Raw genomic sequence first — 21,708 nt, 5'->3', positions numbered from 1 at the left:
ATTTCATGGTTACCAACAGGCTATATTTATTATTATAATTGAGGACTCTACATACATTGTTGCACAAAATTGTAATGGACCAATCAACTAAAGAATACAGTTCCTATGCAACTGTAAATAGCATTTTAGCAGAAGTTTAACACATTGTGCATTAGTTGTCTTAGTAAGGTGACAACTTAAGATGTTTACTTCATGTCAGTACAAAAGTGCAAACTTTCATTCAAGGCATAAACACAAAACACACAAAAAGGATTGCTATACATGCCACAGGTCTAAAATAAACCTCAAATCAATCCCCTCCATTCCAAAACAAGTTAAATGAGTAAGTACCAGCACTCTTAGCAACCACCAGTGTTACCACATTCAAAGACTTATCTCTAGCAAGAAGCAGAGAAATGCAATCTGAAGAAATGCCCTTAGATTGGAGTTTTAGATGTAATGCAACTATGTCACATGAACTCCATGTTTTTGTTTGGCAAGACTGAATGACTTACATCATTATAGAAGCACTTCACCAGTGTATTACCACTAATTTTGGAATCACTATATAAAGTAACTGTGTACAGCAGGTGACTGTTGAAGGAAATAGTGTCCTTACATCAAAAGGTGATACACAACCAAAATTCAAGTATTTAGTACGAAACTACAGATAATTCTGACCTTCTTTTCCTGTGTACTACATAAAGCAGATGAACCATAATTTTTTTCATTTTTATTCTTCCCTGTGCCCTGGGAAAAGGTGCAGGGGGAAGAACCAAAATATAGGTGCACCCCTATGTCTACAGCAGTTGGTGACAGGCATGTGGGTACTACTGTTGAGATCACGATGACCTCTGGATTTCCAACATGCAGCCTAAATGCTCTCAGTTCACTACCACCTCCTGCAAGATTCAACACCTGCAAGATTCCTCCTGTCCCCTACATTTTATTTGCATCATTTTCACCAGCTGTTCAAATCAGTTGCCCATGCAGACATATTCTATTCTGCACAAGTGAGCCCCTTAGCTGCACAATGTCATCTTTAGACAATCAGGAGATAAAAGGCAGGAACAGTTCCTCTCTCATAACCAGGTTTTGGGAAGGTCTGGAGAGATATTTACACTTCTGTCTCAGCACCAGTGATGAACTGCTGAAGACTGTGTAAGCTTGAAAAACACTTGCTTAGAAAAACAAAATTCTGATTTTGTTTTTGATTAAATTTCAAAGAAAAAATTACCACTTACAATATTTTAATTACTACCTAGATTAATTTAAAAGTGATATGAAATACTGTGAGTTTTTCTAATTAAAAATGCTTTTTCTCCTGTCACAACTTAATCTCAATACAAGAGTTAAACAGAAGTGACCACAAGCCTCAGTGAAAGAATTCTACTACCTAGAGAGTTACAAAAGAATTCAAACTCTAATAAAATTAGTAGCACGCATGATTACAGAAAAAAAGAAAAGTAATGAGAAATCTGAGATTTGTCTCTCAAAGTGCTCATAGATTTTGGAGCAAACACAGCACATTCTGTGAACATGGGGAATGAGAATGTGAAGGCAGTTTTACAACTTTGCAAATTACTGAGGCAAGAAAAGCAATTGAAGTGTGAAAAACTAGGCCTGTGTATCACGCTTTAGCCCTCCAGTGACCAGACACTTCATGCTTTGAAAATGAACAAGTATAGCAGGGCCTCTGCCTTCAACAGAGGAGAGGAAAAGAATAAAGATTAGGCTGCCCCTCTTTGAAGTGTTTCTACAGCAGGTGCTACCACAGCCTACCACTACATTAATACAGGAACAATGTTTTTATCCCCCTGGATTTAAGGGAAAATAAACCACCAGAAAATGCACTTGTAAAAAGATGGAAGCATTGTAAAACTACAAAGTAAGCAAGAACAGTTTGCTTGTATATATAAATCTTTATAAATACTCACATAGAAATGGTTGGGATTTTTTGTTCACTGGTTTGTTTTCCCCAAATCAAACCAGAACACAATATATTCTTTCAAATATATTTTTGAAAGGGGAAGTATGAGTAGGATTGACAAAGAAAATGACAGAAGAAAAGTGAGATTTTATTTCCTTGGCAAGTGGAAGTACAGAGATGCTACTGCAGCACTTGCTGTTCTTACCTTTTAAATCCCAATCCATCACAAATTACAGCACAACTGCATCAGAGGTGGAATTTAACACACAGCTTACATTTTCAAATATTTAACTTTATTTTTCATAATAGTATCCCCAGTTTACGCAGCCTACAAACCTGAAGAAAATGCATTTGCTTCTGGAAGTTGCAATAGTAAGTGTTTTGTGCTGCTCAAAGTCAAAGTAGTCCTGAGATTTCAGATGTTAAAGCTTTCTCCACAGCCACACGTTCCTTTGATGTTTGGATTATTGAAGACAAATTCACTGGACAGTTTGTCTTCTACATAGTCCATTTCAGTTCCTAGAAGTGTCAGCTGTGCCTTCTTCTCAATAAACACTCTAACCCCTTGAAGACAACAGAAAAAACAGAAATTACAGCAAAATCATAACTCGCTTTGAAATTCTCTTTTGACCAGTAATAAAAAAAAGAAAGCTAAATATGAAAACTACTGGTATAACTTGGTTTCCCTGACCTGATGTGGGGTACTTTCATCACTGTTTTATTCTACCTAAGTCTGGCAAAAGTCTGGAACTGTTACTTGTGTGTGCACACGAATTTTGTTCCCTATTTTTGACAGGGGACAAAAAAATTATGCCCAAGGAAGTAAGCTGTAGAACATGGCACTGAATCTCAATTTCAATACACAATTTCCATGCATTACATTTACCCATTTCAACCCCTTCTCAAAGACTGTGAATCCAACAAGATGCATAAAAACTTTGAGAACACAGATTTCTTCTTTGAACATGACCAGGTTTTGTCCCCACCACCAGCGAAGCTTGTGCTGCTCCACTAGAAACTTACCATCTTGAACTACTTCTTCATCAGAGTCTCCTTTTGATTTTGTATATTCTAATGTGTAAGAAAGTCCATTGCATCCCCTTGTACGAACGCCTACTTTCACACCTACCTAAAACAAAAAGAAACAACAAAAAACACCATCACATGCATGACTTCCTTTATAAAACCTATTTTGGAATACCAAGTTTAAAGGTATGCAGAACAACAAAATGCTGATATTTATTTTTGTCCACTGCCGAAATGCAAAAGTGAATTGCCTTAACAGATTAAGAGGAAACTCTTTTGTTTTAGAAACCTGACTGCCAAGGTAAAAAAAAAAAAAAAATCAGATGCTTGCTGCTGTGGATCAAGCCCTATAGTACATTAGAAGTTTTGAATAAACCACTGGTACTCTTGTAGGGAGCAGGTCTCAAAGAGATGGTCAGATTTCTAAGACAGATATTTTTGTGACTTCAAATTACAGTTTACTCAGATGCTAATTCAGGTGCTATGACCGGAAGATTATAGACAGTAACATAATGAAGCTGTGAGGCCAAAACAAGGACAGTTACCGGATTATCACAGAACTCATGTAATGACACCATCAGAAAACCTACTTTAAACCAAACTTCTGAAAAACATCCTTTGATTTTTCATTACCTTTACTGCCAGTCTCACTTAAAAAGCAAACCCCTCCCTAAGTCAAGTATGTGTATATGCTTACTGTTTTAGCTGTCCTTAAAAGCCAACCTAGTCAACATCTGCAACATTCATAGCATTCAACAAGTCTAACAAAAAAAAAATCTGTGTAAGGAAAGAATTGAGAAAAAGTTTTAACAAACTAGGAAACTATTTGTGCATAGCTATTTTTACAAAGTGTCTGTATCACCTTCCACACACCAGTGTTTCATAACTGAAGAGGCCAATTTTATTGTCAATGTCCACAATCAATGTAATGATAAAAATGTATAAACATGTATCACTTCACATCAAACAGGATCTCATGACAAACTGCATCTGATCCTTTCAGACTAAATACCTTTCTCTACAGGAACTGCTACCAATAATGGGCTGGAAAATGCAAACACCATTTACAGCCAGGAAATGGCTGACCATATAAATTGTAGGCCTGGGGCTTCCTTAGGATGGTTTAAAACATTAGAACAAAAAAGTCTAGTTAGTTGCAGATGTACAGGAAGCAAAAGAAACAATGGCCTTGGTAAATAAAAGAAATATTCTTCTTGAAATAATACCTACTACAAAAAAAAAAAAAGCCCATGCTTGTTTTTATAATGGTTACAAGAGAAGCCTCTGTATATCCTTACCCCAAGAAGAAAAGATGATAAACTCTTTATTTGCTGAAACATTGATTACTTAAAAGATTGTCTGGCAAGTTTCCTAGGAATTCAGTGCTCTACACGGCATATGAATGTAACTTTATGATTGCATACTTCACCATGAGAATTCTTACAAAAACTTAAATAATAATGTCTTAATATCGACAGCTGAAGAGCTCTTTTCCTACCAGAAGTCACCACTAAAGGGTTTCATTAAAATGTAGCTCAAAAATATTTAAAGGTTAAAATTTTTCCAGTTATTAATCTCAACAGTAACTGTAAAGTGAAATATCATTACAGTTGTTTCCTGCATTTCATTTTGTAACAGAACAAAGCTGGATATACAAATAAGCTTATGCATTCCCCACCAAAAAAAGATGTCAACATCTCCAACAAACAACTCAGTGCTTATTTCAGACCTCTAAGTTAGCCAGAAACGTTTTGCAATCATGAGCTGTGCTAATACCTTAGCACACTCTACACAGTGACCCTGTCTATACTTACATGCTCAGGCTTATCTTTCAGAAGCTCTTTTATCTTCTGGACAGCAGAGGGGGTCTGAAAGACAAAAGCATACATATCAAGTTGAATTTTTTTTATTTGCAGTGAGTACTTGCATGTATTAAAGCATGCAATGTACTCAGTTTCACTACAAAAAATCCATTCCAACTTTGTTTCCAAGTTTTCTTAGTTTATATTTCTCTTCTATCTGCAAAGTCCTCCTTCAGCATCAGCCACTGTCAGTATTGATTAATTTCTAATTGTAAGATACATACTGCTGTAAAACAGATGTCTGTTCAACCTCATCTACAGAGAACATAATACCTCTTCTCTCCTCACCCACGCTGCCAGCAAACAGGTACCTCAAGAATGCAATCTTTCATCCTTAACAGTGTGGGTTTTGGCTGTTAGAATCAGAATGGTTTAGGCTGGAAGAGACCCTAAAGACCATCTAGTTCCAACACTACGGGCAGGGAACCTTCCACTAGACGAGGTTACTCAATGCCCCATCTAATGTGGGCTTGAACACTGCCAGGGATAGGGCATCCACAGCTTCTCTGAGCAACCTCAACACCCCCATGGGGAAGAATTTCTTACATATATCAAACCCAAATTTCCTCTCTTTTGGTTTGAACTGAAACCATTACTCCTTGTCCTATCACTACAGTTCCTGATGAAGAGTCCTTCTCTCTGGCTTCCCTGTATGCCCCTTTCGGATACTGGAAGGTTGCTGTGAAGTCTCCATGCAACCTTCTCTTCTTCCAAGCTCAACAGCCCCAACCTTCTCAGCTTGTCTTCATAAGGGAGGTGCTTTGTGGCCTCCTGTGCACTTGCTTCATGTACTTCTTATGTTGGGGACCCCAGAGCTGTACGCAGTGTTTCAGGTGGGGTCTCACAGAGAGGAGCAGAGGGACAGAATCCACTTCCTTGTCCTGCTGGCCATGCTGCTTTGGATGCAGCCCAGGACACATTTGGATTTCTGGGCTGTGAGTGCACATGGCTGGGTCATGCCTAGCCTCTCATGAACCATCAGACCCAAGTCCTTCTCAACAGGGCTGCTCTCAATCCATTCTCCACCTAATCTGTCGGTGTACCTGGGATAGCCCCGACCCAGATGAAGGATCTTACACTTCACTTTGTAGAACTTCATGAATTATCGGCCCACCTCTCTGAAGAGATCCATGAAGAAGATCCATGTTGTTGTGGGGTGTTTTGTTTGTTTTGTTGTTGTTGTTTTTCCCCCAAAACCACTACCACAATTCAATAAAGTAGCTCCATTCTTGTGAAAATTTTGTCACACACACATTACAAAAATCAGTTAGATACAGAGTGCTTATAGCCTACTTCTCTCTCCCCACCAACCTAAAGGAAAACTGTGACTTTTCAGCTGATAAAATTTACCATTCACGCAGACCTAGCCATTGCAGAAATGCAAGAATGCAACACAAACATGAACATTTCCACTACATGCCAACACATTTCTAAAACACCGAGAAAAGTATTAGTTATGCAAAGTACTTACTATGAGCCAGCTTACGAAGCAAACGACAAGCAGAGTTGCAGTAGAAAACCTCTTCTAATTACCGCTACCACTCTTGTTGTTAGAAACCCACTAGGGAGCAGGAATTACCTGCTCTGACAAACGACTGAACTGTGCGCACTCGATCTGCCCCTGTTCTTGCTGAACTGACTGTACTTTTCTCTGCAGCGATCCGCCTCGGAATCAGTTCGGTTGGACATGACCTCTGAGATCATGGAGTCCAACCTACGACCGAACACCATGTTTCAAGTCTGGCTCCTCCAATACAGCCGCTAGTACAGACTGCACTTCCTTTACTGTTAACAACAGGATGTAAAGCCTTCTTGGAAACTACGCGTTAGCCTAGGCAGGCAACGCGTTTCTCTTTAAAAATAAATTAATGCAATACACTTTTGGGGGGTGTTTGCGCGCCAAGGCCCCGCGGACGGAGCGGCGGGGCGCGGGGCCTCCTCCCGGCGGGACTGAGGAGCAGGAGCTCCCGCCCCTGGACTCGGCAGCAGGAAGAGTCGCCGCAGTGCGCCCGCTGCAGCCGCCCCGCTGGGGTTCCCGGCCGAGCGCCGGCCGAGCGGGCACAGCCCGGCGGGGCGGCCCATCCCCGTCCCTTCTCCGTCCCCGTGCCCGCCCCGCTGTCGCCAGGGGCCGCCGCGCTCCCAGCGCCGGAGGGGGCCCGTGGCGCAGCTCCCGCGCCCGTGAGGTGCCGCGCACCCCCGGGTCCCGCCCGCCGCCCGCCTGCGGCACTGACCAGGGTGAGGGCGGCGCGGGTCGCCTGGATCCTGCGCTTGCTGACGGCGCGCACCGTGGCGCGCACCACGGACGAGGCCATGGCCCTGCGCCCTCGGCCATGGGCAGCGCCGCCGCACGCCGTGACGCCACCGCGCACGGGCCGCGGGCGGGGACGGGCGGGACGGCTCCGCCCCGCGGGAACGGCGCCAGCCCCGCTCCGGCCCCGCTCCGGCCCCGCTCGGGCCCCGCTCCGGCCCCGGGCACGGCGGGCGGGGCTCCGCAGGCAGCGGGCTGCGCGCCGAGATAAGCGGCAAAGGCGGCCGGGACACCCTGCCCTTCAGCCGCCCCGGGGAGGCCGCGGCCAAACAGCCGCCCCGGTGTCGCGTGGAAAGGGGAGGGTTTTCCCAAATCCTTTAATGATTGATTCGTGTGCCAGCGCCCTTGAAGGTTCAAGTTAAGAGGTTTAATTAACAGTCTTTATTAATTTAGAATGTTAAGGGATTGGAATGGAGCTTAAAGATCATCTAGTCCGAAGCCCTCTGCCATAGACATCTCCCACGAGACAAGGTTGGTCAAAGCCTTATCCACACTGGCCTTGAACACAGCCAGGGTTGGGGCATCCAGAGCTTCCTCCAGAGCTTCCTCCAGAGCTTCCCTGGCCATCACCTTCCAGTGCCTCCTCCCTCGCAGTAGCGATTTTTTTCCTAATAGCTAATCCACATTTCCCCCTTGTTTTACCACCACAGTTCCTGATGAAGAATCTGTCTCCAGCTTCCCTGTAGGCCCCCTCCAGATACTGGAAGGTTGCCATGAGGTCTCCATACAACCTCTTCAAGCTGAACAGCTCCAACCTTCTCAGCCTGTCTTTATAAAGGAGGTGCTTCAGTCCTCTTATCAGCTTAGTGCAGAGGAGGCCACACAATCCAACAGTTCCATGTCCTTCCTATGCTGGAGGCCCCAGAGCTGGAAGCGGTGTTCAGGTATTGTTTCATGAGAGGGGAGTAGAGGGGCAGAATCTCTTTCCTGACCCTGCTGTTTTGGATGCAGCCTAGAATTCTGGCATGTTAAGGTTCAAGGATTGCTGGTGATAGCAGCTGACTGCAAAAACATACTCAAAGCAATGTATTAATTCAAAGCAAAGCAATGTACTAAAAGCTCTAATCCCTAACAAAAGTGAGCTCAAGACAAAAAATTAGCACTCAAGAGAACACTGTTCTTACCCAATACTCGTCGCCATGGGGGTAAATACAGGTTGAGCCTGTCAATTGATTCTAGAAGTCACGATGGAGTCCTTCCTAAATTCTAATCATTTTGAATTCACTTTTGTACCATTTTGTTGTAGGTCGAGCTTGAGTGGCTCTAGTAATACGGCTTAGTCAGTGAGGGGTGGTTGTACCTTGGGGGTGGATGTCTCAGTATACATAACATGTCAGCCTAAGGAGAGTGATTTCACCACGGTTGCTGATTCGACAACAGGACATCTTCCTTTATCGCCCTAGGCTTTCAGCTGCCTGTGCAGCTTATCAGCCAGAAATTACCATGAAGTTCCATCCTCTGCAAGAGCCTGGCTACAATGTACCTCACTCCTCCCTCCTTTAGATGCCTTTACCATGTATAGTGAGTGGCAAGTCAGGTATGCAGACCACGTTCCATCCAGGGAGCAACACCCCTATTTTTCTTTTTAATTTCCATACTGTTATCTTTTTACCACCACACATTTTCCCACAGTAAGGAATGACTGAGACCCCTGAGTACATAGTCTCCCACCTACAAAATACAGGCACAGAATGTGAATATTTATTGATGGTCACACAGGCAAGCATTTTAAAGTAACAGTGCATATGGCTATTCCATAGAAAGCTTAGGCTCAGCAGGCAAAACCCATGTGTAGAGTGATGCAGTTTGGACAAACCCCTGACCACAGTGCACAGGATCTGGAAGCAGTGACTACTATGATCCATCACAGACAGTGCACTGTGTCTGCCCTGCTGCTGACCAGCATCCTGCCCTTTCTTCTGGGTTTATGCCTGTTTGGGGCTGGGTGAGAGGATGGCTATGTAGTGATCAGGGCCCAGCTGCCATTGACCCCTGCCTTGTGTAGAGGCATCATGGGAGGAGAGCTTGGAAGCTGCTGGGTGAGCTGCACTGCCATTCCTAAACTCCTGGTGGCTGCAGTGACCTGACTTGCAAGAAACCCCAATAGTCTTGGTACAGGGAGACTCATCCCATTACTTTAAATTGAATGGCGGCTATGCCAGAAGGAAAACAAGTACCCATTTTTCATTTCCACGGACAGCATCCTTAAATATGCTAGATAATACTTTAAATCCATGTTTATGAAGTCCAAGCACAAGAAACACATCGTGGTCTCATCACGTCATTTGCTTCAGGTCACTGATTCCAGGCTTAGCAGTTCTGAAGAGCTTGCTAGCAACCACACAGATGCGTTTTTTACATACATAATTATGCCACTACTCTTTACTGAGGCACAGTACTACTATCTCATATATAAAGACAGCAGTTGAATAAAGACAGTTGCATTTTCTTTAGCTACAAAAAAATGTGTCTTTTCACACACTGTTCATGCACCTTGAGCACACCTCTCAACTAAACCACTCCTACTTAGCGGCACGGGTATTTAATGCACTACTGGGCTGAACCTGAAGTCAGTACACTTGGAGGTGGGAAGCTTGTTTACAAATGCAACTAATTCCTCCTTCATCATTCACACTCCACCAGCACGCACAAAGAGCTTTACTTTCTCCTTCCTCAGGATACTTCCAATCATCATTCCTTAGTCCCCTGTCTGCTGAATTGATCTCAGCGTGGAAGACTGAGCATGGGATAGAACAATAGCCTTCCTCAGAGAAGATAAAAGCTAAAAAGATAAAAATTTAACTAGTTCCAAGTGAGTAACAAGAAATACTGATAATTTATCAGTATGGAAAAAAAAGCCAACTACTTTCCATGCTAGCAAATTCGCATTCTAAGAACCTATTTCAAACCCTGAAAACTAACTAGTGAAGATCATTTTTTTATGTGGCTTCTATAGTTCTTATAAAAATACAATGTTTATAAAAGAAATTGCTCTGTAGTAAGTAAATTTAAGTAAAAATCTTAACACATGGGGAAACAGTTTTAAATATAGCTATGAAACAAACTTCACCAAACCAATTAGATTAGGGAAAATGGATGTGTGTGATCTAGTAGTTAAACAGCTAAATGAGGCTGAATTACCTGTTCATGACAGTTACCTGTGTTGCAAACCTGAAACAATTTCATCTTTCTCAGTTTCTCAGGACTGATAACTTACTATTCACATCATAAAACATATTCCAACTTTGGAAACTCAGAGATCAAAAGCATGTGAAATTCCCGTGAAATATTATGACAGCACATTTTTCTAATAAAAAAACAAAGTATAAATAAACAACTGTGTGTCTGCCCATATCATTTGAAAGACTGAGTATGCATCCGGTTCAGAAGAGGTCTACACATGTCATTTTCCCTAGCAAAATCGCAAGTAAGTCTGAACAGAAAGCCAAATAAAGCACGAAGATAGTATGCTTGAAAATGCATTTAGGAAAAAACACGGTAGAAATTATTTGTGAAAGCAACACATCTGAAAGTTCACAGATAGCTGGATTCAGATGGATGAAAACCAAACCAAGAGTTAGGATCCTAGTTCCCAAAGACCATTTTGGCAATTCTAGCTTTCAACTTTCATAAAAATAGATGAATAGGGAAAAAAAAATAACATGATAGTTCTAAAGCTAGGTAATTCTAATAAGTTATTATTATTTCTACATTTATATCAGGAATATTGAAAACTACAACCTCAGAAAAAAAATACAGAAACTTAAGTCTGATTTTCACTTTTTTTTTAAAATTTATTTCAGATTAATAAATTAACAGTGGTTTCAATTTTAACATGTAACTAATTCTTTTCTGAACAAGATAGGATGGTACATTACCACCTCTGGAAGGACTTCAAGTAAAGCTCAAGTTCATACTACTAATGAATGTAAATTCTTGACTGGTACAAGGATCCTCTTCACATTCAATGAAAATGGACATGTATTTTTCCCCAGTTGCCAAATATAACACCTCTATTTCTTAAAGCATTTTTGTCTGTATCCCCAAGGCCTTGAAAAAGATTCTTAGCAGCAACAAAACAGGACCGACCTGTTTCTTAAGTCTTTCTTTCTTAAACACGAGCATAGCAGCAAATGAACTGCCATGAAATCACAGAACAGAAAACAACCTCACAAAATCTCAATGGCACTGCTTGTCCAGAGATTCTTTTACATATGATGACTAGTGTCTATGTTTTCAGTTCTCCAGAGAAATAAAAAAGAATACAGCAGTCTACAAACATTTCAAACACTTACACAAGGATTCAGTAAACAATCAACATTAATAAATATCATTTGCTCCTTCAAAAAATTAATTTTTGAAGAAAATATAATTTATTTGGCTAGCACATAGTCTTAGTGCAGTTTAAAATGGTGAGGTGGAACAACAAAACCCTGAAAACAGTCAATTTTAGTACCTGTTCTTTTCTAAATGATTTTCCTAGTAAACAAATATAAAACATCATGGCTTTCTATTAAAATGCTCAAACAATCTATTTAAGAGCAGGGGTCCATATTAAAATCCACAGTTGCTTGTACTAGCAATCTAAAATAAAACACCCATATTTTCATTGAACTTAAGCTGAAGGTTGTCTATGCTGCTGTCCTGTGAATTCAGATGCTTTAGCCAAAGACATTTCTTTTAAGTGAATGACGGGCCTGTATTGCAATTTACCAGTGCTTAATATCCCTCATGATTCTTGCTGGGTCCTCTTCTGTGAGGCTTTTCCCTGAGTCATGTATTTACTGGAAAGGCTGCCTAAATTGGGAGGAAGAAAACATCATGCTTTAAAGGTACTGTTTGCTTTTTTCTTTTAAAAACACATAAACCAACTGAAACAAAAGGACAGGAGAAAAATTACTATCAAGTCAAACTATAATGAAAGCACATACAGATCAACTTTAGATTATTACTTGCTGAAGGACAGTAGAAAATAATAAAATACAAAACTGGAAACCAGCATTTTCTTCAACTAACACCTAATGACAAATCACTTTGTGTTAAAAATCTCTAAGTTTTTTCAAACTTAGATTTAAAAAAGCCCTGCAGCGAAGACAGAAAAAAACCCCAATGTGTCTTCCCAACAAACCCAATAATTTAATGTGAGATACTTAATTGTGTTCAAGTCTTTACGAACTTCGGAAAACTAATTAGGTCCCCTTCCAAATTCAGAGAGATTAGTGCATTACACCCAAGCTGCTGAAAGGTTTGCAGAGTTGTACTAGAATCTCTAACTGAAAAAAACCCAGCAGTTCTTAAAATCTTCATTGTACTTGCTAGTAAGTGTGTGAAATTACTGTAAGGAAGCTACACCGTCAATCACACATGTAAAGCAACACATCTCCAATTCAGAAAGAGTACATAAAGGCCTTTATAATACAATCTCAGAGCTACCTCTAAATGTAATTTTAACTTGTTTGAATTTTGGCAGCTCAGATCAGCGATGTGGTTTGATAATCCCTCCTAAGTTAGTTTATCATGTATAATTCTAGACAATTACTGCAAGTAAGCCTCTCAAGAAAGCATTCCATATTTTGTTCCTGAAGAATCAGAGAACCCCCATGTAGCCTGAAAGAGATTACTACAACCCCACTGCAAAATACCTTCTGCAAAATAAACCTCCCAGAGTCAATGAAATAAAGGCCCAAGAAGAAATGCCCAAGTTTTGCTCCCCAAACAAAACTCAAAAATTGCACACTTTTCCAGATTAAAAAAATAGGTGGCTTCAGCCTATTCCAACTGCCACTGTGTTCAGTAAATTAGGTTGAGTTCCTATAAGGACTGATGAAGAATCATACAATTATAAAATAATGTGGGCTAAACGTTATTTAGTCCAACACCCCTGCCATGGGCAGGGACATCTTCAACTACATCCCGTTGCTCAGAGCCACATCCAACCTGACCTTGGATTTTTCCAGGGATGAGGCATCCACCCCCTCTCTGAGCAACCTGTGCCTGAGTTTCACCATCCTCATTGTACAAAACTTCTTCCTTTAATATAATGTAAATTGACCCTCTTTCAATTTTAAAACACTACCACAGGTCCTATCACAACAGTCCCAGCTAAAAAGTTTGTCCCCACCTTTCTTATGGGTCCTTCTTTAGAAATGAAAGGCCACAATAGTCTTCCTGAAGCATCCTTTTTTTCCAGGCTGAACAACCTCAACCCTCTCAGCCTCTCCACAGGAGAGGTGCTACATCCCTCTAATCATCTTGGTGTCCCTCCTCTGGACTCACTCCAACAGGTCCATGTCCTTCCTGTGCTGAGACCCCAGAGCTGGATGCAGTGTTATCCAGGTGGGTCTCACCAGAACAGAGCAGAGGGGCAGAATCCCCTCCTGGCCCTGCTGGCCAGGCTTTTACATACAGTTTCTGAATTGAACTTAAGGTATACTAACCTGACTGGGGACTCAAAAATACTTTTCCTTTTTGTTTCTTTTTTTCTTCATGCATAAGCACTCCCTATAAAAAACATACACACATCAATGAACCAACAAAACTGACATATTTCATTTCACAACATAAAAGGTCTTCCTTGGAAGCTTAAGTAAAGCTATTCTTAATTACTTTACATGGATTTTAAAACATACAAAAAGTAAAAGATGAAACAAAAGTAATACTTGGTGTTTACCTGATTTAATCTACCAGCATGTTTGACAGCACTGGGTAAAGAAGGAGATCCACACAACACTTCTGGTTTTGAGCCACCTGAAAAGATCATAAAAAGGAGTTGCTAATTGGAAACTAGTTTCCATTTCAGTTATCATAAGACAGAAAAATACAAAAATATTTGCAATCTAGAGTCAGAAAATGTAAGAATGTAGGATATTCTTATTTGCCTCAATTTTATAACATGGAAAACTGACATCATGTGACATGCATCTATGCTAGGAACCTACAATAAATTAAGCTTTTAATCTTTCTCCAGAATCAGCAGGAGAGAGAGAACTTTGAATGAATGAAGATAAGGTGGTAAGTGAAGTGTCCATAGTCTCACAAAACATAGCAATGCAAAGAGTGAAGTCTGAACTCTTTGATCCATTTGTTAATAGTATATTATTCAACTAGAGAGAACACTTCAGGCACTAAACAAGCAATAGAAGATAAAACCCAACCTACAGCAATTCTTTCAAATTCAAACATATTAATTCCCAAAATACAGATAACAGATAAAAACACCTACGTCAGAATTTATTATTTTAAACATATACACTGTACAGCCTAAGTATAATTCTCAAACAATGAATGCTAAGTATCACTGACAATGAAACAGTCCAGCATATTCCCCTCCACCTTAGCAAACTCAGCATCACAGCAAGCAGAATGGTTGGAAGAGAAGTTCAATGAGAAAAGGTCAAAGATAAACAGACTCAAAAGTTAAATTTAGACTTGACATACACCTTCAAAAGGTCAGAAGCTGAAAGACGCATGGCATCAATTTTTAATCAACTTTTCTGTCCATTTAATACTTCTAGTAGTCTATCAAAGTTAGAATGCTTCCAAAATATGTTCACAGTTCTGAAGATAGTTGCACCATTTTCCTCCCTCTTCCAGTATTTTAACACAGTTTCACACCCTCTTCGACACTAAATACATAAATCAGAGTCTCCTGATCTAAATCAGACAGGATATTTTTGCAAGTAGAGAAAATTTGGTTTCATATAAATATGTTTATATGAAAGACTCCTATCCGTTAGTTTAGGAGGTCAAGTCATGAGTAATCTGTAAAACAAATGTTTTCCAGACTGAATTTAAATGCACCCAGGGTTACCTACGGGGAAACAGTGATACTATGGTCCTTTGGAAGCTAATTACAAAGGAACTTATGTAACTTATGTACTGTCTTATGTCTCAGTTTTATTTTACAAAGATACTCCTTTACAACACAGATGATGAGTGATCCATCTTATTTGAAGGATGATTTAGATAATTAAATTCGTTTGCTAAGCAGTATTTCATTCAGTTCTGTCAGTCAGTATCTGTACGATGGACTTCTGTATCTCTCCAACTGCTGACTTGTCAGAAAAGTTTTTTATTTTATTCACAAAATTCTATCTGAGCAAATCTGTATGCTTTTCATATTCACTTTAGGGTCATACAGAATCATTCTGGTCTAGGTAATGTGAAGAGCTATAATGCTAGATTTTGTTGCAATTATGATGAACTGGAACAGACGCTGTAATTTGAAATGTTGGCAAGCACATATATTGTGATGACAATGGAAGCAATTTCAACATATTTGATACCCATGACCTTTTTATTACAAATATCTTATCTGCTAAGAAAAACCATGCCAAATCTCCCAGGGTAAAGCACATTTCTGAAAGGAAGATAAGGATGAACAGAAAAATGGTTATATGTGGCTACATTAAAAAACCCCAAAACATTTACATGATGTAAAAACCTTATCTGTAAGTCAATCAAGTTAAAAATACCAAAAAACCTATGTGTTGTTGAAACGACTCAGCTTGATCGGTTTCATACCTGCAACTCCTTTATACTGTGGGCATTCCTTTTTAATATGACCTTCTCTTCCACAGATAAAACAACGCTTTTCTCTTAAGTCTCTGTCTTCCAGGCGCTTCCATTTCTCTGCTGATTGCCTGGGAGTCTTCTCTCTTCCAGTTTCCATTACCATCCTTGCTAGTTTCCTCTTCTGAGGTGTACATATGTGCAACTTTCCCTCCTTGACTGAGTTCTCCTTTTCTGCTGGTTTATTCTGCATTTCTTTGTCCTCTTTGCTTCTTTTCTCCTTGTTTTCTCCATACCTTTGTGTACCTTCATAATCACGACGCCGTCTTAGTCTGCAGGAGCAGAAAAATGCTGCAGAATTCAGAGGCCTTGCATTCATATTCAGAGTCAATTAAAAAACCAAACCAAAATCCATGTGCTTCAGACAAAGTTATTCTTCAGTAGGATAAATAAGGTGAATTACCATACCTTTCCCTGTGACTCTCCTACCAAACAGTGCTACGCTGATGTAACATATATTTAATAATTTAACTTTACAATTAGATGACAATGCAGTCCTAAATTGTAATAATTTTAACTAAAAAAATGTAAGAACAATGGAAAATCTGGTTGCTCAAGTTGCAGACAATGGAAGAGAAAAAACATCAAGCAAAATACTAACATAGTACAAAAAGAATAGGGCTACAATACTGTTTTCCCTATTTGTACAATTCAACCAGAACTCAGTTCCTTCCTTCAGAAACTGTGCATATTCACTCTAAAAGTCTCTTCTACTGAGAGACGCTTCTAACATTCTATGTGACCTTAAGGTCTAGTAGTGGAGAAACACTACCACTGTCACACTTGTTTCTGCTATCAGCTTTATACATGACTAAAGGGGGAGACAGGAGTAAAACCTCCAAGTCTGAAGATGATACCAGGCTCCTTTGGCAAGTTGGATGCATTGCTAATGGCTAGAAACTTGGAGAATACTTCACAGAACTGAATGAAGGGCAAAAGAATGGCATGAGCTTCAAGATGAGCTTTTTTTATAAAGCAGGATAAAAGGAAGACCTGGGGAACTACGGGCTGGTCAGTCTCACCTCTGCCTGGTAAGATCATGGAGCAGATCCTCCTGGAAACTATGCTAAGGCATGTGGAAAACAGAGAGGCAACTCGTGACAGCCAACATGCCTTCACTAAGGGCAAATCATACCTGACAAATCTAGTAGCTTTCTGTAAGAGGGTAATGGTGGATAAGGAAAGAGTGACTGACATAATGTACCTGAACTTTTGCAAAGCATTTGATACTGTCCTACACAATATCTTTGTCTCTAAAATGGAAAGACATGGATTTAATAGATGGACCACTCAGTGGATAAGGAACAGGTTGGCTTGCTGCACTTTAAGCATTGTAGTCAATGTCTTGATGTCCATATGAACACCAGCGATGAGTGGTGCTCCTCAGGAGTCTGTATTGGGACCAGTATCATTTAACATCTTTGCTAGGGACATAGACAAATGGATTAAGTGCACACTCAGTAAGTTATTGGACAACTAATATTAGCTTTAAATGGATACAGGAAAGTACTATTTTACACATTAGTCAGAACATTTATGAACTGGTTGCCATAGAAGACTGTTAAGGCAATCAGGAGAATCAGGTTCACGGAAAGAAAACCTGAAAGAACACAATCATAAACAACTCTACAAATGAGCATTACTGGAGCAAGGCAGGTATGTGCTCTAACACCTCTTATACAGCAACTGCATGAGAAGGGACTTCAGAAAACAACTAGCTTGCCCTCCATAGAGAGCACTCACTTTTGCAATGAATGGCTGGACCAAAGACTCAAATGTATCAGTGGTTTTACCCCACAGGGCATTTCTGTTCTTAAATGCATTATCCCTTTTACTTTCCCTCTAATGTTGTATAGAATGTAGCTGAGTATGTGCAATGAGCACAGTGTTTCACTTCAGAACGCAAGATTAAAAATCCATGGATGTAAGACATCAGTTTAGACATTGAGTAGACTTTCACACCACCTTCAGCACTCTTTAATTTCAAATTATCACCATCTACTGTATTTGCATTTGCTACAGCTGATTAAATTTCTAAATTAATAGACTCAACAATATAAATTCACAAATCTCTGATGTCTAGTGGAACAGCTCCTTCATCCAACATGATGTTAGTAGCTTTTTTTTTTTTTTTACTTAGTTACAGGTAAGTGCAAGTAATTTTTAACGACAGCTTTTAACATAAATAGACTCTAAACAATTACTAGATTTTTTTATCCACCTTACAAGTGAGCATAAAGGTTTTCAAGATTTCATTGTTTTATAGACATGAAGTCTTTAAAAAACTTTGTCTTAAACAGAAAACAAAATTAAAGGACGATTTTAAAGTTTAAACTGTTTAGCCTTTCATTTTTTGCAAGAAGGGAGTTGTTGAATGTTGGACATGGCTACTCAGGGACAGGAAACTTTTTCTTGGATGTGAAACAGGACACTGTTCTCATATGTGTGTGCTTATGAAAAACAATGTTGTGGCATTCTTGCCTTGCTTTTGATAGGACCTGGATGATTCTGGGAACATGACAAAATTGTATCTTACTACAAGCAGCACAATTCTGGTAGCAGAAGCTATTACATAAATAAAAACAAAAAATGTATCCATGAGTGCTTTTCACAGCACACAGTAATTCAGCTCTGCTGAATATTTAGATTCCCTTTGACTACTCCTTTCCTATACAATGAAATGGAGAGCCAGCATTGATATTAAGTTAAACAGATCTTCAGCAACACTATCCACCACTGCAAAAACAGTTAATTTAATTAACTTAATTTTAATTTAAATTCAGGAAATAATCTGCAGCATGTATAGGTTTTGCTCTAGCATTACTATCCTAATCGTTCTTAAACAAACCTAAGGAAAAAGGTTACTCACAGATGCCAATACTATACTCACTTTCGTCTCATGGGACAATCCTTCATGAAATGGCCGATTTTACCGCAAGTTCTGCAGCATCTATCATTTGGTGCCAATTCTCCTTCTGTTAGTACCTCAGGATCAAAAAAGTACTCCTGTAGAAGAAATCATACATTTAAAATGAAAATCCAAACGCTTGGAAATCAAGACAGATACAAAAGTGTCAAAATTGCAGTAGAAGTTACAGAAAAGAATAAACTTGGGGTCTGTAGTTGAACCATGAAAGACCTAATGAATGAACAGGTGGCCACTTACCTCTTTTTTGATGGGCAGCCCACTGACCACCAGGTCTGCACACTTTTATAAAACTGCAGTTTTAAGAAATGCTAAGCTGGTTTTGATTTGGATTAAAATACACGGATCTGTACAACAAAACTCTGATTTCACTAGTATTCTGCAAACCAACATATTTTACATGCAAACACCATTAAAAGAGTACTTAGCAGTAACTCTCTTGAAGATTTTTAGAGTACTGTGGACATTTGAGAGAAAGAGCTTAAAATGAGCGTAACCATACTCCCGCAAAGGCTAGGTTATATGCCAAAGAGCACACACATACTCCTCTTGGAAGGAACTTACCATCTTTGATGGGTATTCTTTAGGAAATATTTTTATAGGGGTACCAAATACCCTTCTGCCATTAATAAAAGCCTTCATTATAAAATTTGTCACTGTGGAAGAAAAAAAAAACCCAAGTTGAAATAATCCTCTAAATATCAAACCAGAACGTAAAATAAGATCCAAGACAAGATCTTCACTTTGTAACTGGAATTGTTAACAGAAGACTTACTTTTTCTTGACAATCCAGCTCCAAGATTGTGGTTCAAATCAAAGGGATCTGTAGAAAAAAACATGAGAGGCATTCCTCAGTGTACAGACAATAGAGTAGAAATTCCTTCCACGAAAATGAAATGGGCCAGAAGACAGTTTACAGAACATTTCTAACATATGTCACTGTATTTTCTCTGTCAGAGATCACAGTGATACTCAACAACGTAATCATACACAGAACTAAATCAGTTAAGTAAATACGGGCTCAGCTAAACTTAGTATTTTTGAGAAAATCTCAAGTGCATTACAGTTAATTTCTTTGCCAAGGGATTTTGCTTAATCTATTTTTCTGTCATTGACTTCATAATGAAAAATATGAAGTTTGTTTTGCAACTTCTTTTCAGTAGCCAAAAAAATCCTTAATAATTTTCAGCACTACCGAAACTCAGTGGCAATTCTGAGATGATTTCAAAACATGAGCAAATAACTTATAATCTAGTAATAGAAAAATAAATAAGCCTTGTAAAAACCCCAAAGTTTTCATGTTAAAGAAGTTAATTATTCCTGTACTTCTCATGCTTTTACCTTCAATTACAATGTATTTGGAGGTCCACTGCTTCTTGAAAGTTGTAAGTAGATTTTTTCTCCTAATGCAGATGACATGCTCTTTAAAATCAAATTCTTCTGTGTAGAATCGGAGAAGTCCCAGCCACAGTTGCCCAACAGATTCAGTGTTTTTGCCATAGTCTGGCCAAACAACTGACTAAAATGACAAAAATATTGTTACATCCAGTATTTACATTAAGCAGAATAACTTTTGCAATTTCCAAACTCAAACAATATAAGTCTTATTTTATACAGAAAAGCAATTGAGTTACACTAGAATACTACCTTGGATTGATAATGGTATATTTTTTATTCTATTAACAACAGAAGTGGACAATTAATAGAACTTCTGGCATTAGGTTTTGCCTCTTCTAAAAAAGAACTTATTAATTCACTTTATGAGTCTGTATGAAATAAAATTATTCAACAGGATTAACCAGATATACAGGTGGTAAGAGTTTTACCTTAACCCAGAGAGACATAAAGGATAATTAATTATCCTTAACACCTTAAAATAATTTTGTGGTCTATTTTTTTCAGATTCTGGAGTTTATTTTTTAACAGATGAATTACAACCAACCATATTCTAGAAGCTTTACAGCACAGGACTGGGATTTTCAAAACAGGAGCTACTCCACTTCCACTACTGTATTTGTTCTGGGATGGAGTTAATTTTGTTCTTAGTAGCTGGTGCAGTCTGTGTTGTGGATGTAGCACGAGAATAATGTTGATAATATTGATAACCCACTGATATTTTAGTTGCTGCTCAATAGTGCCTGCCCTAAGGCAAGGACTTTCCAGTTTCCCATGCTGTGCCACCCAGCAGCTGCACAAGAAGCCAGGAGGGAGCACTACCAGGACAGCTGACCCCAGCTGGCCAAAGGGATATTCCACATCACAAAACGTCATGCCCAGTATGTAAACTGGGGGGAACTGGCCAGGAGGTACTGACTGCTGCTGAGAGATGGGCTGGACATCAGTCAGCAGCTGCTGAGCAGTTGTACTGGGCATCTCTTGTTTCTCTTGGGTTTTAGTCCTCCCTCTCTCTTTTAATTACTACCATTACTACTACTACCACTGCTACTGCTGCTACTATTATTAGCATAATTGTAATAATTAGGAGTATGAGGATTATTATTTTGTTTCAATTAATGAAGTGTTTTTATTTTAACCCATACTTTTTTCTTTTTTTTTTTAATTCACCCTCCCACTAGGGAGGGGGCAGGGTGAACCAGAGACTGGCTGTGTGGTGCTTAGTTGCCAGCTAGGGTTAAACCACAATATTCAACCACTATATTTGGGAACAATGTCTTTAAAAGGAATTTCTATTCATTTGCCAAGGTACAGGTAACACCATTTCCAGTTAGCCTGATTTACTCACCAACTCCTCTATCTTATCAAAGAAATATACATTCCAGCCATCAACTAAAATTTCAGGTTTTTTTGACTCTTTGTAGATCTGAAAGAATAATATTAAAATTCATTAGAAGAGCCTTTCATATTCAGCACTGACATTCTTCTGATCAATACTGAGTACAGTTACTCATTTCCTTCCAATAGACTATACCTCTTGAAGAACAGGGATGACTGGTGGATTTCTCTGTTGAAGAAAATAAAGCACCATAAGAGTATAGGCGTAAGATGACAGGCTACCTCGAGATGCATCTCCAATGTCACACATCTAGAAAAAGAAACATGATTTTTATCTTTCATGGTGATCATCCCTTGCTGTAGGAACTGTTTC

General features: G+C 39.3%; 2 protein-coding genes across 3 annotated transcripts in view; both read right to left on the bottom strand.

Annotated features, from left to right (window-relative positions):
* Nucleotide 1: 1 nt before the first annotated feature.
* ISCA1 (iron-sulfur cluster assembly 1) lies at nt 2-7,188 on the bottom strand. Its single transcript, XM_085043012.1, has 4 exons — nt 7,029-7,188; nt 4,750-4,803; nt 2,933-3,038; nt 2-2,473 (listed from the first exon to the last, which is right to left on the bottom strand). Exons 1-4 carry the CDS (start codon nt 7,107-7,109, stop codon nt 2,325-2,327), a joined length of 390 nt encoding a protein of 129 aa, XP_084899138.1. The 5' UTR covers nt 7,110-7,188; the 3' UTR covers nt 2-2,324.
* A 3,690-nt stretch (nt 7,189-10,878) lies between these two features.
* TUT7 (terminal uridylyl transferase 7) overlaps nt 10,879-21,708 on the bottom strand; it is a 33,561-nt gene continuing 22,731 nt past the window's right edge. For both annotated transcript variants that reach the window (XM_085043011.1, XM_085043010.1), the window contains exons 20-29: nt 21,532-21,645; nt 21,346-21,423; nt 19,944-20,121; nt 19,378-19,425; nt 19,167-19,258; nt 18,567-18,682; nt 15,629-15,948; nt 13,776-13,852; nt 13,543-13,606; nt 10,879-11,902 (exon numbers count right to left, since the gene is read on the bottom strand). In XM_085043011.1, the coding sequence (XP_084899137.1) occupies nt 11,835-11,902; nt 13,543-13,606; nt 13,776-13,852; nt 15,629-15,948; nt 18,567-18,682; nt 19,167-19,258; nt 19,378-19,425; nt 19,944-20,121; nt 21,346-21,423; nt 21,532-21,645 (1,155 nt within the window). In that variant the 3' untranslated portion in view covers nt 10,879-11,834. The remainder of the gene's footprint in view (nt 11,903-13,542; nt 13,607-13,775; nt 13,853-15,628; nt 15,949-18,566; nt 18,683-19,166; nt 19,259-19,377; nt 19,426-19,943; nt 20,122-21,345; nt 21,424-21,531; nt 21,646-21,708) is intronic.

Source organism: Lichenostomus cassidix, chromosome Z (genome assembly GCF_008360975.1).
Source record: "Lichenostomus cassidix isolate B80296 chromosome Z, HeHo_3.0, whole genome shotgun sequence".
In the NCBI taxonomy this organism is placed as follows: Eukaryota; Metazoa; Chordata; class Aves; order Passeriformes; family Meliphagidae; genus Lichenostomus; species Lichenostomus cassidix.
The sequence above is the reverse complement of the archived record's forward strand: the minus strand, read 5'-3'. Positions and strand labels throughout refer to the sequence as shown.

Bases quoted from the DNA above. Each gene is read 5' to 3' on its own strand.
- ISCA1 (XM_085043012.1), bottom strand. From the start codon at position 7,109: ATGGCCTCGTCCGTGGTGCGCGCCACGGTGCGCGCCGTCAGCAAGCGC. The intron at 4,804-7,028 runs GTCAGTGCCGCA...TTTGTCTTTCAG, and splicing joins CCCGCGCCGCCCTCACCCTG to ACCCCCTCTGCTGTCCAGAA. The intron at 2,474-2,932 runs GTAAGTTTCTAG...GTTGTCTTCAAG, and splicing joins TGAAGAAGTAGTTCAAGATG to GGGTTAGAGTGTTTATTGAG.